General features: G+C 49.5%; 1 protein-coding gene across 6 annotated transcripts in view; it reads right to left on the reverse strand.

Annotated features, from left to right (window-relative positions):
* Positions 1-17,456, reverse strand: part of NRG2 (neuregulin 2) — a 151,141-nt gene that overhangs the window by 24,443 nt on the left and 109,242 nt on the right. For 3 of the 6 annotated variants that reach the window (XM_079319490.1, XM_079319491.1, XM_079319493.1), the window contains exons 4-5: positions 16,116-16,181; positions 6,744-6,864 (exon numbers count right to left, since the gene is read on the reverse strand). In XM_079319490.1, coding sequence (XP_079175616.1) covers positions 6,744-6,864; positions 16,116-16,181 — 187 coding nt within the window. The remainder of the gene's footprint in view (positions 1-6,743; positions 6,865-16,115; positions 16,182-17,456) is intronic. The other 3 variants (XM_079319492.1, XM_079319495.1, XM_079319494.1) reach the window with 1 other exon arrangement.

Consider the following 17,456-nt stretch of genomic DNA (forward strand, 5'->3'; position numbering starts at 1 on the left):
TGCTGCCTGCACCGAACTCTGCTGCCTGCAATGAGCTCTGCTGTCCCTGCACTGAGCTCTGCTGCCTGCACTGAGCTCTGCCCCCGCACTGAGCTCTGCTGCCTTCACTGAGCTCTGCTGCCTGCACTGAGCTCTGCTGTCCCTGCACTGAGCTCTGCTGCCTGCACTGAGCTCTGCTGCCTGCACCAAGCTCTGCTGCCTTCACTGAGCTCTGCTGCCTGCACCAAGCTCTGCTGTCCCTGTACTGAGCTCTGCTGCCTGCACTGAGCTCTGCTGCCTTCACTGAGCTCTGCTGCCTGCACCAAGCTCTGCTGTCCCTGTACTGAGCTCTGCTGTCCCTGCACTGAGCTCTGCTGCCTGCACTGAGCTCTGCTGTCCCTGCACTGAGCTCTGCCCCTGCACTGAGCTCTGCTGCCTGACTGAGCTCTGCTGTCCCTGCACCAAGCTCTGCTGCCTTCACTGAGCTCTGCTGCCTGCACTGAGCTCTGCCCCTGCACTGAGCTCTGCTGCCTGCACCAAGCTCTGCTGCCTTCACTGAGCTCCGCTGCCTGCACCGAGCTCTGCTGTCCCTGCACTGAGCTCTGCTGCCTGCACTGAGCTCTGCTGCCTGCACTGAGCTCTGCTGCCTGCACCAAGCTCTGCTGTCCCTGCACTGAGCTCTGCTGCCTGCACTGAGCTCTGCTGCCTGCACTAAGCTCTGCTGCTGCACTAAGCTCTGCTGCCTGCACCGAGCTCTGCTGCCTGCACCGAGCTCTGCTGTCCCTGTACTGAGCTCTGCTGCCTGCACTGAGCTCTGCTGCCTTCACTGAGCTCTGCTGCCTGCACTGAGCTCTGCTGTCCCTGTACTGAGCTCTGCTGCCTGCACCGAGCTCTGCTGTCCCTGTACTGAGCTCTGCTGCTGCACTGAGCTCTGCTGCCTGTACTGAGCTCTGCTGCCTGACTGAGCTCTGCTGCCTTCACTGAGCTCTGCTGCTGCACTGAGCTCTGCTGTCCCTGTACTGAGCTCTGCTGCTGCACTGAGCTCTGCTGCCTGCACTGAGCTCTGCCCCTGCACTGAGCTCTGCTGCTGCACTGAGCTCTGCCCCTGCACTGAGCTCTGCCCCTGCACTGAGCTCTGCTGTCCCTGCACTGAGCTCTGCTGCCTTCACTGAGCTCTGCTGCCTGCACTGAGCTCTGCCCCTGCACTGAGCTCTGCTGCCTGCACCAAGCTCTGCTGCCTTCACTGAGCTCTGCTGCCTGCACCGAGCTCTGCTGTCCCTGTACTGAGCTCTGCTGCCTGCACTGAGCTCTGCTGCCTGCACTGAGCTCTGCTGCCTGCACCGAGCTCTGCTGTCCCTGCACTGAGCTCTGCTGCCTGCACTGAGCTCTGCTGCTGCACTGAGCTCTGCTGCCTGCACCAAGCTCTGCTGTCCCTGCACTGAGCTCTGCTGCCTGCACTGAGCTCTGCTGCCTGCACTAAGCTCTGCTGCTGCACTAAGCTCTGCTGCCTGCACCGAGCTCTGCTGCCTGCACCGAGCTCTGCTGTCCCTGTACTGAGCTCTGCTGCCTGCACTGAGCTCTGCTGCCTTCACTGAGCTCTGCTGCCTGCACTGAGCTCTGCTGTCCCTGTACTGAGCTCTGCTGTCCCTGTACTGAGCTCTGCTGTCCCTGTGCTGAGCTCTGCTGCTGCACTGAGCTCTGCTGCCTGTACTGAGCTCTGCTGCCTGACTGAGCTCTGCTGCCTTCACTGAGCTCTGCTGCTGCACTGAGCTCTGCTGTCCCTGTACTGAGCTCTGCTGCTGCACTGAGCTCTGCTGCCTGCACTGAGCTCTGCCCCTGCACTGAGCTCTGCTGCTGCACTGAGCTCTGCCCCTGCACTGAGCTCTGCTGCCTGCACTGAGCTCTGCTGTCCCTGTACTGAGCTCTGCTGCTGCACTGAGCTCTGCTGCCTGCACTGAGCTCTGCCCCTGCACTGAGCTCTGCTGCCTGCACTGAGCTCTGCCCCTGCACTGAGCTCTGCTGCCTGCACTGAGCTCTGCTGCTGCAGAACCAGCTCCCCCATTCTGATGGGCCCCAGGCTGTGACACGGTCACAGAGCACCGAGCACGAGGTACAAACAGGCCACTGGAACCTGAAGAGGTGCCCGATCTCACCACCCAAGATAAACAACATGCAAAACCCACGGGGCGAGTCCTGGCTGGCTCGGGGGATTTGGAACAGGATGTGGAGATTTTCACCCCTAGCTCTTCATTTCCAAGGACATTGCAACACCTCCCCACAGGACAGCTTGTACATCCGTGGCACAGGGATGTCCTTGTGGCTGTGCAGTGAGCAGCTGGTGCTGACCAAATGCTACAGGGCAGCTGAACAATCTGTGCTGCCAGGAGCCACAGCCATATAGAAACCCACACAGGGATAGTCACACCTTTGGATGGTGCTCTGGGAAAGCACAGGGGAGCTGGCAGTGTGGCCAATGCTCCAGAATGATCTTTCTTCTTTCCTGGGAAAATCTGTAGGAAACAATGCACTCGGTGGAGATGAACATGGGACTTTGAGTATCGGTGACTTGGATTCATAATTTAATCTTAAAATAATCTGATCTTTTCTCCTTTCACTTTGTTTTGTTTTTATTCTCTCCTTGACTTTCACGTTTTGCCTGAGGTTTTCCAGGCCTCTGACCTGCCTCCCCCACGTCAGGCAGAGTTGTCACCCCAAACCCAGAGAGTCTGTTTATCTGTCAGCATTTGCAAATCCTCCAGCCCAATTCTTGCAGCCACAACTGGTCTAATATGATGTGGGGGTGTTGCTCTGTAATAGTCTTCAGGTCTGCTGATCCCACACAAGATCCTGGCCCAGGGCAGGTCACTTTGATTCCACTGACCACACAAAAGAGATGTGAAGAGCATTTTAGTGGGCAGAGAAGGCTCTGCAGTGATGAGACCTGACTTGCTTGCTTTGTTTGGCTGGGAAGACCCCCAGCTGTACATAATGTGTGCCAAGATCTAATCAGGAAAAAGAGCATTTCTGCTCTTTGGATAGCACAACCCAGTGGGGCACCCAGCAATAAAAGATTAGGGCAGCCTCCAAGTCCTCCAAGTTGTTCCAAGGACTCACTGGGCTCCAGGATGGAGGCAGATCCAAGAGCAGAGGCTGCCAGTCATCCCAACACTCTATTTGACAGGAGACAACAAACCAGGCACCCCTGTTGTGTGTCCCAGCCCAGCTCAAGGCTTGGAGCTGGTGTGCATCCTCTTGGCACCTCAATGTGCTCTACTCAAACCTGTCACTGCCCTGGAGTGCAGCTCCTAAGGCCTCTCTGAGCAAAATGATCTGGAGAAGGGTCACAAAATTCTTCCAGCCTCAAGGGCCTGGGGCTTTTTAATTTACAAGGGCTGCTGAGTCAGTTCTGTCTGTGTGTGGCTCTGTCATTTCCCAGGTTTATTAGGAAAATCTGCAGAAGAGCTGAGGCAGGTCCCACTTCTCCCATCTAACCAGACCAGGTGGTCTGTTTGCAGAGTCAGGATAACAGCACAGATTGCTTTATGCTTAGCTTTCCTTTGACACTCGCATGTGTAGAATTTACTTCAAATAAAAGACAAAATTATGGAAGAACACAATCCAGAAAGAGACAATTTCTGGAGAAAATCCAAGTCCATTCTGGGCCCTTCCTCAGTGAAGAAAATGCTTTGTCCAAGGTCTATCTGAAGTGTATTAAAAAGGGAGGGAGGAAGTGGGATTACAAGCAAATACTTTGTTCCTCAGAATTTAAAAGACCAGGAGGAACATGTTTCCGGGAAGCCTGTTATAAAATAATAATAAAAGGCCAGCTGCCAATTTAGGAGATATTTGTTGCAAATCGAGCATGAACCACATCAGGAGAAGAAATTATTTGAGAACTCATCTGCTGTTTTTGGTCCAGACTGCCAGGGGGAACATCTACAGGAAGGGTTTCTGTGCTTCTGGACAGCTGCAGGAATAGAACCCACTCCAAGAAGCTGATCACAGGAGTGGCAGGCAGTGAACAAGAACACTCTAAAATTCTGGTAGCTGGTATTGGAAAGGCTGGTAACTCCACATGGGCCTTGGGGGTAGAATCCCCTGAGCATTCAGAGAGGGAGGGCTGCAAGCTGGCACAGGGTGATCCCCCCAAGGCCCTGCTGACTCTGGAAGAGTGACATGGAAAAAGCACATGGACATGTGTTGTTCCTGGCTGGAGCTGCTCACAAGGCTCTTGCTGATCTTCAAAGCATTTGAGGAGGTTGTGAGCAGAACCTGATGATCTCTTCATGCTCCTGGCTCAGAGGCACAGTGGAGGGCCAAGGCTGCTGCTGCAGAGATCAGAAATGAACTTTAAAGCTTGTATCTTTGTCTCTTCTCCTTTCTCTTCCTGCATTTTCACAAACCAAAGCAGCAGATCTTCTGTCTTGGTGCAGCATCTTCCATTCATCAGCATCTTCCCCAAAAATCACCCTTGTCATGGGGAGAGCCATTTGATAGGAAACACTCTTCAGTTCAAACACTTCTGCATCCCTGGATAACTATTATCCTCCGGAATGCAGAAACTCTAAAATTACACCACTTCAAAAGCCAGGTTTTCTTATCTTCAGTCTGAGATTTAATGATAAAAATGAACATCCAGAGATCTGCTCAAGCAGTAAGATCAGAAATGACTGTGCTGTGTGGAAGGCACTCGGGTCTCCTGGGTTTCTGTGAACATGGAGCCACCTTTGCTGGCAGTGGAGCAGTGACAGTGCAGACCTTCCCAGGATCTCCTGAGTAACACTTCCCTGCCCTTCCACACACCCCTGTTCAGTTCCCATCTGGTTTTAGCAATTGGTACCTTGGAATTCATCAGAAAAGGATAACATTTTACCATCTGCAAAGTGAGGAATTCAGGCTTTCAAATGGTATTAAATAATTAGGTCTGTTTGGCGTGGCACATAAAATCTTAATGGAATCCATCACTGAGCATTCCCTCTGTTCATCAGCTGTCAGAGCAGCCTGGCTGTTTCTTCAGGAGGCTGGAATTACTTTGGTTAAAACAGTCTGTCTGCTAAAGATGTTTGGCAACTACCACAGTATCCTTCATGAGGAAAAAGTGATTCTTATGTATGCTAGGAGTTTAGGTAACTCTTCTTGTGATTAGAAATGGATCCCATTTGAATCTTGATCTGAATTTAGATTCTTCCCAAAACAAATAGCCTTGAAATCTGTGACTTACTGCTTACAGATACTGATTCTTACATTCCTCCAGACTTCAAGGGTGCAGCCCTTCCCAGAGTGGAAAGACTGGAAATTCTGGGGTATCCTGGGCTACAGCTGCCCCAGAATGGTGGCTGTGACTTTACCCATCACAGGAGGCTTCCCCGTTTCCTGTTGGGAACACTGACAAGATGAGCCCATGGTGCCACCAAGAAGCCAATGGCAGTGACAACTCCACTGGAGCACAAGGCTCTGGTGGACAAGGGCTGCTCCCACTCCACAAACATGGGAAATGTACAAGCCACAGCTTCTGGTTCCTGTCCTACCCAGCTCTTTCTGTGTCTAAGGAGCAAGTCTGGGAGAGCTGAGAGATGCTCCTTCCACCACAGCTGACGCTGCACTGGAAAGCAAGAGCACAAGAGCTCAGCAGGATGTGTTTCCACATTTCCACATGGCCTTTTCTGCTGCTCCCTGCTGAAACAAAGGAGTACTGGGAGAAGGGAGGAGCTGTGCTCAGTGTGATCCAGCCCACAGGCTCCCCACGAGGGGCTCAGGTGGGTCCTCCAATGCCTGAGGAGCTGAGGCACCTGATGAGCATCACATCCTGCAGGGCTGACACCCACAGTAAACACCTTTGGCTGTGTGTCTCCACTGGGAGGTCTCTGGGTTCCAAAGGGGGACAATTGTCAGCTCTGGGCTTCTCCAAGCTGGGCAGTGATGGGTCACCAGGTGAGTTCAGAAGAGGATTCCATCTGCCCAGTGAATGCACACTCAGGGCAGCACCTCCTGCTTGCTGTGCAGGAGCCAAGGGGCAGGCACAGGTGAGCTCTGGGTACCTGCACCTCCAGCACTGGCAATCAGACTGCTCAGTTTATCCACAGGTACTGTCAGATTTGGGGGTGAGGTGTGAGATGCTATTGGCCTTTCTGGCCCTGAACCAGGAGTGAAAAAGTCACATCCCATTCTAGTTCCCTCAGGCTGTGCAGCCCCACTTCAAACTCTTCAAAGCTCATTTTAAGGATACCTTAGTACACATCTTTGGTTTTTCTTGCAGGTTTGAAGGGGGAAACAAACATCTCACAGTGGCCACAAAGCTGCACAGAGGGGGGAACAGCTGGGGGTTAACCCTGGGCCCGTGAGATCCAGGGGAGGTGGGGGCAGGTCCAGGGAGGGACCCCTCCAGCCAAGGGAGAGGAAGGAGGCTGTGCCCTGAAAGTCCCCCTGACTGGAGCACAGGACCTGTCAGCTCGGGGAGAGCAAATTCCCCTGAAGCTGCAGAAGACAAAGGGGAGAAAGGGAAAAGAAACAGCCAGGACAAACATATTCTTAGAGGGAGAAAAGCCAGGAAAAGTGAACAGTGACACACACACACAAAAGGAAAATACGAATTCTTGCCCCCCCTCCACCCCTGCCCCTCCAGTGCCCCTTTCTGAACCTGCACAGCTCAAACTGCAATTGCCAGGAGAATTTCAGAGCTCCCCCCCACTCTGGCAGTTGCACAAAGGTCTCCTCTCCCTCAGCCAAGAAATTTCCATATTGACACAAGAACTCCACTCACTTACTTGCATGACAGCTGATTAATCCCCTCGATGTAGTAGCACACCCCTCCATTGACACAATAGGACTTGGCTGTTTCATTGCATTTTCTGGCGTGCCCGGACCAGGAGGAGAGAGTTGTGGTTACTGCAAGGGGAAACAAAAACACACACAAAAGGATATATTGTTATTTCCTTTGTTGGGCAATTCTGCTTCCTTAGATGATTTTCTACGAGTTCATTTGCCAAAGTAAAAACCCCAGAGCTACAAACCTTAGCCTGTGCCTTCAGACCCACCTTTAGGTCCCAAGGCTGCAGCTTGACCCTTCCTTTTCCAGCAAAAGTGAGTGAGGAGATGAAGACTCATCTTCCTCTAAGCTGCCAGCATGTGGCACAAGATCATTTTTTTGGCAAGCTGTAGGGAAGTGCCCCTTTCCCACTGTCCTCACCCCTCCCTCATGCTCAGAATGCTGTGCCAGCAGGCAAGCAGGAGGTCAGGCAGGAGCTGCAGAGCCACAGTGATGTGCTGCCCCCAGACCCAGAGCTGCTGCAGGTGACTTTGCATCGCTCCACACCTCTGCCAGCTGAGCTCCCAGAGCAGGTCTGGCACAAGCCAGAGCAGCTCCACCCGTGCCTCCCCTATCCTGAGTGTTCCTCTCTCCTGCCACAGCTGGGCTGCCTCCACAGACCCAGCAGAAGTGAAGTCAGCCAGCCCCAGTTCGTGCTTCCAGGGAGGCAGCCAGCATGGCTCAAGTTTCTTGGGATACAGGTGCTTTTCCAAATCTAAACTTCTTTCTAGAGAAAAGCTTTCCAGTCCTGTAAGTGACAAGAAAACCTGAAGGAAGTCTGCAGAATTTCACTGTAATTCCTGCCTCTGGGACACTCTGATAGGCTTACAGCCCAAAGCAGAGTCTCCAAAGGTAAAACAAAGGCTTCTAGGAAGGAAAAAATCAGTTGATAGAGCACTGATACAGGTTACAGAAGGTGAGCAGCTCTGGGAAGTGCAGACCCATCTTCACATAAGTCTAAAAAGTGCTGGGCACTAAAAAGCATGGATTTCTTACAACTGAATACTTAACCTCATTAAAAATAGTTCCCTCTCCTGCACTACCCACCTTGCTCAGACCCTATCACAGTTACACCCCCAGCAATGTGGCTACTGATTACTTTACACCACCTTTTATGCTGCAGTCAAGGCTTCTGAGGAGATGTTCTCCTCCATCCTGTTTCCCAAAGCATGAATAAGCCTCATGGAGAGATTAGTGACACCATCACTGAGACTGAAACTCCTCACTGACACAGGATTCAGGGAAGAAAACTCGAACCAGAGGCAGGCAGGAGTCAGTCAGAGCCATGGGAGGAGCAGCAGGGCAATCCATGGCTGTCCCAGAGGGAGCAGGGCTGCTCCCCCCTCCTGGGCAGCCCCTGTGCTCATCCCAAACTGCAGAGGCTCTGAGGCTGCAGCCAGAGCCAAGGGCTGCATTCTCAGCTCCAGCTCCAGCCCAGCACTGCTGGGAGCATCTGGGCTCCCCCAGGCCAAGTACCTTGTGAAGCCTCTCACTTGTGGGTGACGCTTGGTACATGAGCAACAAAGACAAATCTGCTCTGGCTGTCACACTTCTGGGACTCTGTGCACGTGTGGGGTCTGTGCCTCTCTGCAGAGGAGATTCCCACTGGGCTGTGCCCAGCTGGAGCAGCCCTCCCTGTCACCTGTGCATGGCTCACTGCTCAGTTTGGTCAAACCCATGAGCTGTCCCACCCACTGTCCTCCATCCCCAGAAGGAAGTGGATGCCTCCCACTGACTGGCAGGCTGGGGCTGTGCACAGAACAGAACTATTTCCATGCTTTGCCTTGAATAACCACTGCCTCTGGCTCTGGCATTTCACAGTTACCCAGGGCACAGCAAGTTGTCCCAAAGTGCTCTGCTAACAAGACATGGGAAACACTCCAGCAGAGACCCAAAATGCTCCCAGCACTGGGACAGCAGCTGCTCCCCAAGGGCACGTCCTGCCAGCCAGCTGGGAGCCAAATGTGGACAGCAGTGTGCACACACTGGGGTGTTGGAGCACAGGATGGCTTGACCAAGCCTCCAGTGAAACGCTTTCAAATATCTGAATCCCACATTTCTGCAGGAACTTCAGCACTCCCTCCCAGTTAAGATTAATGGTAACTAAAAGCCAAAGCCATTATGAGTCTGTGTAATTTATCTGGGGAATGCAGACTCATTATACAGACAAGGCTTTATAATTTATACCTTTACAAGATAGCAGCACATTTCTACTCAGGAGAGAAGAGCTTTGGGTCTCTGATAAGTGTGGGTCTCTGTAAGTGAGATCAGGGAGCACTGAAACTCCATCAGCCAAAGAGCTGGTGCAAATTGAAGGGCACATGGATGAAGAACAAGCACAGACTGCAGGGAGCTGTCACCCCTGCAACCATCAAATACACCACTTGCAAGCAAAACAATCCATCTGGCAAAGTCTCACATCATAAACCCTACAAGGAATGATTTTGGAGCAAACCTTGCCACATCAAGAGAGGGGCAGAGAGGTTGAACTGAAAACAGAGCCCAGAAACCTCCCTATAGGAGACACCCCAGATAAGATACCCAACCCACCAAGACAGGTGGATGGGAAGGTGCAGTGCTGTGTGATGGGATACCAGGGAGGATCACAGTGCTCATCAGCCAGAGATTGCATGGGATTTCCTCCCATAGAAACAGTTTTGTCCCTTTAAAACAGGTAAAAAGGAGGCTGACAGGGTTGAGGCTTGGGCATGTTGGGCACTTCTAGGGGAGACCTGTCAGTGGAGCTGTGCCTGTCAGAAGAACACCTCTGGTGGCTGATCACCTCTACTAGAAGCACCTTGCTAATGTCATTTAAACCCTGTTTCCTGCAAGTACCATGCCTTTCATCCCAAAGAAGCACAGTGTTTTCAAACTGAATCAGGGAACCATATAACTACAGTCCATTTGTCAGCACAGAGATGTGGCAAAGCACAGAGAGAGGCAGTTCCCTGTTGAGAAGAGAGCATCAGGAAATGAGGCCATTCCAGACTATAAGACTGGTCAAGCCAAAGCCCTGCCTTGGCCCCAACAGTGGAAAAGCTTAAAAAAGATCAGCACAAGCACACAATGATAATCTTCCTTAGGCCACCCAGGATGGGCAGCTCAGAGACAACTCAAGGCAGCCATGGTGATGTCACATTTAGTGGCTTTTGTTGGATTCTTCCACCAACATGTTTAGCTGCTGTTTGAACAAATCTAATCTTGTAGTATTCACAATATTTGTGACAAGAGCTCCAGTGCTATGCACACAGCATGTAAGGCCACATCTTCATTTTGATTCTTGTCACTTGCCCTTTCCTGGCTCTTGCATTAGAAAAAAACTAGTAATTACCCCCACTTGTTTCCCCTGTGCTACCTGTGACATTGCAGGCACAGCCAACACCTCCTCCCCTAGCTGGGAACCAATGATATTTTATTCTTTTTTAGGTCAGCCCTGGTTCTGTTTTCCTCTTTGGAAATAGTGAGACCATACTGCACACATAGTGTTTATGGGATATTTATTCCAGTAATAGGAATTCCTATTTTTTTTTTTTTTTTAGGTTTGATGTACTGAATACAGATCTTTCTCTCTTATAACCCTGAAATCTCACTGCTGTGTGGCAGTCTAGAGCCTTCCAAAGTGCCTGATCACCCTGGGATGTTGCTGCAGCTGGGGCTTCACATTCATGAGAGCAACTATTTAGGGAGCAAGGATGGAGAGACCTGCCAAGCTTTAGTGGGAGGACAAAGGGAAGCAAAATGTCTCACTTAGAAAATATTAATTGTGCCTGGGCTGCAGAATGGCCTCTGACACCATGTGGCTGCAGATCACACACATAAGCACTTGGAATCATGATGCCAAGGGAGATTTCAGTGGGTTTCCACCACATTAGTGGGATAATTCCCAGGTTCGTAAGTTACTTTGTGTTCATCTCTATTCCCCATCAGCCTGGGTCACTGCAAATACTTGAACAACTGCATGCCTGGTCCAGAGTCATCTGCGATGCTGGGTGTTGGTAAAGTGAACCTCACACACAGTTTATTTACAGCCCTGCAGGTACTTTCACCTCTGTGCCAAACACTACACAGCTGTGCCTGGTGATCCAGAAATTACTTCCCACAGCTATTTCACATTAACTGTTGTACAACACCAGGCAGATTTTACCCCCCATTGGCTGGTGTGGCAGAATAAGTCCTTCATTCAGCCTCCATCACAACTCCATCTATCCCAAATGACTTGGAAAGTTGTAAAATTGCTGAGATGAGTGGAGAACTGAATAAGCAAGGGAGCAGTTCTGGGTGGTAGCAGAGTGGAACAGGACTCATGAAGGCAGTGGGATGTGATGAGGGAGCTGTGCAGTAACACCAGTCATGCACCAAGAATCTCCCCAGGTACTTAAATTAAAAGCAGAAAACCAGGAATGAGCATGAGGGAAGCAAGTGGTGACATTTCCTTTTGACCAGTGGGAATAAAGGAGGTGCCCCTGAGACACACAGTGACAAAGTGGCCAGAAAGCCCCTGCAGGGTGAGAGGAGGGCTGGAACTCCTCACCCATCAGCAGGTCAGACCTTCAGCTGGTCTGCAGCCCCAGGACTGAGAACAAAGCAGGAGGGAGGAGTGAGGACAAAGAGAGGGGAATAAGGAGGTGAAGAGAAGAGGGGAGTAAGCAGGTGAGGACAGGGAAAAGAGGGCTGCCTCCTGATGATGTGTTTGTGAATGATCTGCAGCCACCTTCTATTATTGCTGCCCCATCCAGTGAGGACAGAGCAGCATAAACACAAGAGATTCAGAGCACTGGAGTCATTCAGAGAGTCTGTTTTCCACCACATGTCTCAGTTATTCTGGACTACCATCAATGACAGGGCAACAGAGAGGAGAGCCAGGGGCAGTGACTGTGCCAGGTGGACTTCCCTTCACAGGAGCCATCTGCGCAGAAAGGCCATTAATGATTGTGCAGGGATTCTTACACAATTCCTGCCATCCACGTCATTTAACCTCTGCAGGCAGCTCACCAGCCTGTTCTCAGAAGTCTGGTGAAATACTCCCCCTGCAAAGAGTTAATTAATGCAGCTTGCACTATAAATTATAGTTAATTTTTCACGACCTACAGCTACTGTCGAGGAGAGCAGGGAGACAAGCGATGGTTTCGCCGCTCCTTTTCTTCTTTATAAATAACTTTGGCTGGTGGGTTCATAGAGTACAGACACTTTATTCTCTCAATATTTAGACATTCAGTTAGACAGATGAACTCAGCTGGTTGGGGAGTGTATACAGATTGCCTGCTCTGTATATGCCTCATGCACTTACTGATAAAACACAGAATGGCTGAGGTTCCTCTCAACAGAGTTCATCCAACTGCTTGTAAGAAGAACATGGATGAGAAGGTGTCTGGCCAAGATATTCCTTGGTTGGAGAGCTGTAATCCTGGTGTGAGCCATACTAAAGCCATGATTTACACTGATTAATGCATGGAGGGGCTGGTGATCCTCACCATTCCCTCTGTGGCAGATTTCTGTGTATCTGATACGACACCTCCTCTCACAATAAACCTGAGCAGAGCCTGGATGCTCCCCGCTGGTATCTGTACATAAAATCAGAAGGGCCTGTGCACACTGGGGCTTGCCTGATGGCAGACTGGGGACTCTGGAGCTCATAAAAATTCTGCTCCTGTGTGTTTCTTCATTTGGAAATGACCAAATATTTACCCCCGCATTTTACTGAAACAGATCCTGCCGGAATCATGTTTCCAGTTCCCGAGGGGATCATTAGGATCAATAGCTGCAGACTAGGAGTTCATCCCAAGACACAAATACCAGATTGCAAGGCACTCATCTTGGGGCATCAGATGCTGCTGATCAAAACAGCACAGGTTGCATTCCCCACCTCTCCCATCTGCACTGTTCAGGGGCTTCACCAAGAAACAAGCTGAAAGGTTTCTGAGCACTCAGGGGCTGCCTGTTTCCATGGGACAGGCAGTTATTGCAGGGGCAAAGTCCTGTGTTATTGCCAAGCTTCTAGCTGCTCCCCTGGAATGATCTCTGCAGCTTTACGAGGGAGCCCTTCCTATGCTCTTCTCTACCACAGGGGTCTGAAAATGCACATGACAGCAGCGCAGCATCTCATTTTCCCAAATCCCCATCATCAATTGTAATAGCAGCAACATGATACTTCAATGAGGGGATTTGTTCAGCAACCTAAAAATCCTTTCACAGAGCCAATGCCAGCATGAAAGCTTCGCGGGCAGGGCAGCTGAAGCCTAAGAAGTGAAGCAACACACCAGGATCCCAGGATGGAGCCAGAAGAGCAGATCCCCTGGTCCAGAGCCCAGTTCTGAAGGTTGGGCTCAGCCTCAGTGCTCCCAGGGAACATCAGCTCCCACCCCACATTTCATCCTGGCACTCTCTGCCTTCAGAGTCACTGCCTGTCTCCACACCACACTTCGAGTGGCAGCTGTGTGACTACTTAAAAAATATCCAGTGTACAGAATGAGCAAGGAGCAGGACGTGGCAGCAGCCAGGCAGCACACAGCTCTCTGCAGACTGGCAGAGATCACCACGTTCACCTCAGGGTTCTGTGCCTGCAGGTTTCACTCAATTACAACCACACCTCCAGCAATGGGGTTTAAATTATCTGAGCAGAGACCACGCCAGGACTTATTTTTAGTCTGATATTGAAAACTGCTCTGTTCACAGAGCTGGTTTTCTGACTGCTCTGCCCGTGCTCTGGGCTGGCTGGACACCCTTCAGCCCCAGACTCAGAGCACTGTGCTCATATCTGCAGCTCTGGTAGCTCCAGGAGAGCTCAGTGCCTCAGGCTGGAGGGGCCAGGGGCTGACCAGCCACTCACAGGCAGGTCACCCAGAAAAGGCCATGCCAGACTGGGTTTCAGAGCAGGTTTGGGGGGGTTGGTGGAACTGATGCCTTGGGGTTTAGCTTTTATATTTTTCAGAATCTCTGCTGCTTGGTGTGTAACTCTGAAACTTCATGTTTTGTGTTAGTAACTCCTCTTCACAGGGCGGTTGGACGAAACAATTCCTTTCTAGCTAGAGAATCAAGGACAACCAGTACTCAAAAAGCAGAAACAACAGCGAGGAAAAGGGGGCTGAGACTTCATAGCCTGGGCCTGTGGTTGGATAATTGACCCCAATATGTAGGTGAACCAAAACTTATAAAAGTGTAAAAACTTGTAACCAGGATCTATCTTGGATTGGATTTGGGTGCAGCCCCAGCCAGGCTCTTGCACTGCCCAAGGTGGATCCTTTCAATAAATTCCTATTTTATTCCTTTTGGCTTTTGAGAGGGTTTTACTATCTTTTTCTAGTATAAGCCTTCCATCCCAGAATGCTCTCCAGATTGCTTCTTCCATTTCTGTCTCCATCAGAATTCTTCTAAATGCTTCTAAATCCTGTTTACCCAGCATGTCCATAGCCACAGACTCCTGAACCTTGTTTAGCTCCTCACGCTGCACCATGGCAGGATCACGTTACCACTCTGATTTTCTGGATGTTGAAATGAGCATAAAGGACCTTTCTCTCTGCAGCAGGGCACACGATCAAGTTACCACATCCCTGCAAGTTCCTGCCTGTGAGCTGAGCCACTGTGACCACCCAACTGCACAACCTCAGCCCGTGACAAGCACAAAACAAAGTGTCTTATTTAACAGGTTTTCATCATGAATGAGGCTACTGCACCACGTGGAACCTCATGCTATTCACATACCAGGTACTGGGGCATCAGTGTTTAAAATCAAGTGATTGACAAGATTTCAGTGAAACGAGATTGGGACAACCTACAGGTGACTCTGAATGCACATATTGCAAAGAAATGCAAGACTTTTACAAGAATGAGATACTTGTCTGCTCTCCAGATCCTTCCACTTCACATCTTCATCACCTCCCCATATGCTGCACACAACTCTATGATACAACATCAATCACCACAAAAATCAGAGAGATTCTGAGTTATTCAGAAAACACTTGGGAGATATTGCAAAACAGTAATGTGAAGGAAAAAATGAGTTACAACTTTAACTCTGGGGACTTTGGTATCTCTTCCCATCATTAAAGAAAAAGAACATAACAGTGATGACCAACAGAGGAAAGTTTTTCAAAAGGGGAAATTTCTATGTTTCCTTTCTGAGATTTGGCTTTTAAGAAAATAGCATTTACCTAATGTGATGCAAATAAGTAGCATGGATCTCTTCTGGTGAAAACAAAGGAAAAATCCTGGGGAAGGATGGTGTGGCCATGGCATTAATGATGCTGTATCTCAGTTTGGTGTCTCTAGGCAGTGCAAAGCTAAGCACTACACAAGAGCACATTTTAAGTGCAGTTTTCTAATCAGAAAAGCTTTTAAAGAATACCTGGCCAGTGCCTGCTGTGGCTGCAATCAGATTTCTTTTAAAAACATAAAAGACTGAGCTTTCAAAGGAGGAAACATCCCCATAAAATCTGCAGAGCAGAATTGCCAACAGCGAGGCACAGCCAGCTGTGCTCTCAGCTCTGGGCATCTCAGCTGGGATGGAAACACAGCACAGATCCCAAAATCCCTGCCATCCCAGGGGTTTTGCCAGGATCCTGGTGGGCTCCCACTGGGGAGAGACCCCCTGACACAGACATAACCCCCTCCACCACAAATTGCTGACCCAATGTTCAGGCACCAGGATTCTAATCTACACTTGCAATCCCTTCCTTGATTTTTATTGTTCTGTGCCTATTTTCTACTGCTTTGGGGACAACTGAATAGGAGGGAATGCTAAAAAGAATTTCAACCACATTAAATCAAATTAGGCATTTGGGGAAATCTGTTCTTGCTTTCTGGAGAAAAAAATATGGGATGGCAGGGCATGGATGGATTTTCTGCAATTTTCTTATTACTACACTTAGAAGACTCATGCCTTTTTCCTTGTATACTTCCTACATCCTGTTTTGGCTTTATAAACTATCCTCAAAAAAAAAAAAAATAAACCCCAAATACAAAAACAAAGTGATAAAAGAAAACCCTGTTAAATCAAAGGCCATAACAAGCACATCTTGCAAGTATCAATAATTCCCTGTACTGAAAGAGCTGGGAATGCTTAAACTTCAATTGCAATTTTAAGTAGCATGTTCTTCAAGCTGCCATTGCAATAGTTATCAAATTCTCCCTCTCCAAGATAGACACCAGCAATATAAATCAGATTTCTTTTAAAGATCTAGGGAAAGATAGATCAGTGGCTTTGGGAAAAATCAGACAGAAGGAGTAATTAAAGAAGATTCCAGGAGGCAATAAAGCATTTATGCAAAATGTCTCATAATAACAAACAAATTAGGGGGAAGCAGCTGTATGGGGGGAGTGGGGGAGAGGTACTTACACTCTTCTTCCATAACAACTATTTTAGTTTCTGAGGCTGGTAAGACTTGTGGTGCTTTCGTTGTCCCTGGGGAAATTAAGGTAAGAAAGTAGTGAACAAAATATCTCTTTTGAGCAGAACAGGGTGGGCTTAGCTACTGTGGGGAGGAGCAGAGGGGCAGGTGCTGCTGGGGGCACAGGCTGGGGGATGTGAAGGTGTTAGTGCTGGCTTAGGGCAGGGCATTGGGGTGACAGAGGCAGGACAGGGAGTGTCCCTGCAGGGATGGCACAGGGCAGGATGTCCCCTCGCTGCCAAGGCCTCGTGTCACGACAAAGAGAATGGCTCAGGGCTCACCTGGCAGGAGATGAGCAAAACTGTGAGAGGTTTTCTGAGCCCTGATGGCCACAAGAGTGCCAAGATGGGATGGCAGGACATGAGAGTGGGGAAAATGTGGAGTTTAAGAAAAGGTGGAATTTTCTGAAGAGCCTCCATCCCATGGGTACCTGAAATTCTGCAGCACAAATTAATGCTCCTGCAAGAGGAGGAGAACATGAAACAGATGAAGAAGAAAGCCCCAGGAGCCTGCCTGCCAGACACAGGGGTGTCCACAAAAAGCCAGAAGCAGAAAGAATTTTTTTGTACAACTTGATTTATTTTTTTCTGCAGTGTTTAATAAGGGGCCAGGCAGTTGAGGAGATGCCTAGAAATCTTCTGAGAAAAAAAAAGAATCTGAAACAGTCACATCCCACCTGTGCCCTCATGGCCATGTGATATCAACATTTGACTATTCAATAATGAGATCTGGGTAATGGGACATTTTTCTAAGAAAGAATCTAATTTACTTCAAAGTTATAAAAATCTGCAATACAACCAAAGCACAGTATATTTTGACTAAGTCCAGAAGCATTTCCTCAGAAATAAACACCCTCACAAAGTTTCTCAATGCAAAAGCATTTATTTCTGAGCTGGGAGTTTTGTGGAAATACTGGAATTGTAGAGGAGGGATGAGGTGAGGGTTTGGCTGATGGGCATTTTCTAATGCCTGTCTCTGCACTGCAGCCACTCTCTCTAAAGATGTGGTGGTTTTGGTGACTTGCAACAGATCTGTGTGGCTGAAAAGCTGCTTTTCTGAAACTGAAAAGTGGTATTGGAATAGAGCAGAGAGCACTTTGCAATGGAAGCCACAAGAGGATGAGTGCTAAGAAGCCTGGGGAAAAAGAAATAGGGGACAACACACGTGTGGATTCAGATGCCCTGAGGAGTTTTCTACTGAAAGACATCACAGAGGAAGGGAGCTTGCAGAAATGAGGAAAGCTCACAGGACCCCAAGAAGGCCCAGCAGTAAGGGGGGAGGAATACTCC

This window comes from Erithacus rubecula (assembly GCF_903797595.1).
Source record: "Erithacus rubecula genome assembly, chromosome: 16".
In the NCBI taxonomy this organism is placed as follows: domain Eukaryota; kingdom Metazoa; phylum Chordata; class Aves; order Passeriformes; family Muscicapidae; genus Erithacus; species Erithacus rubecula.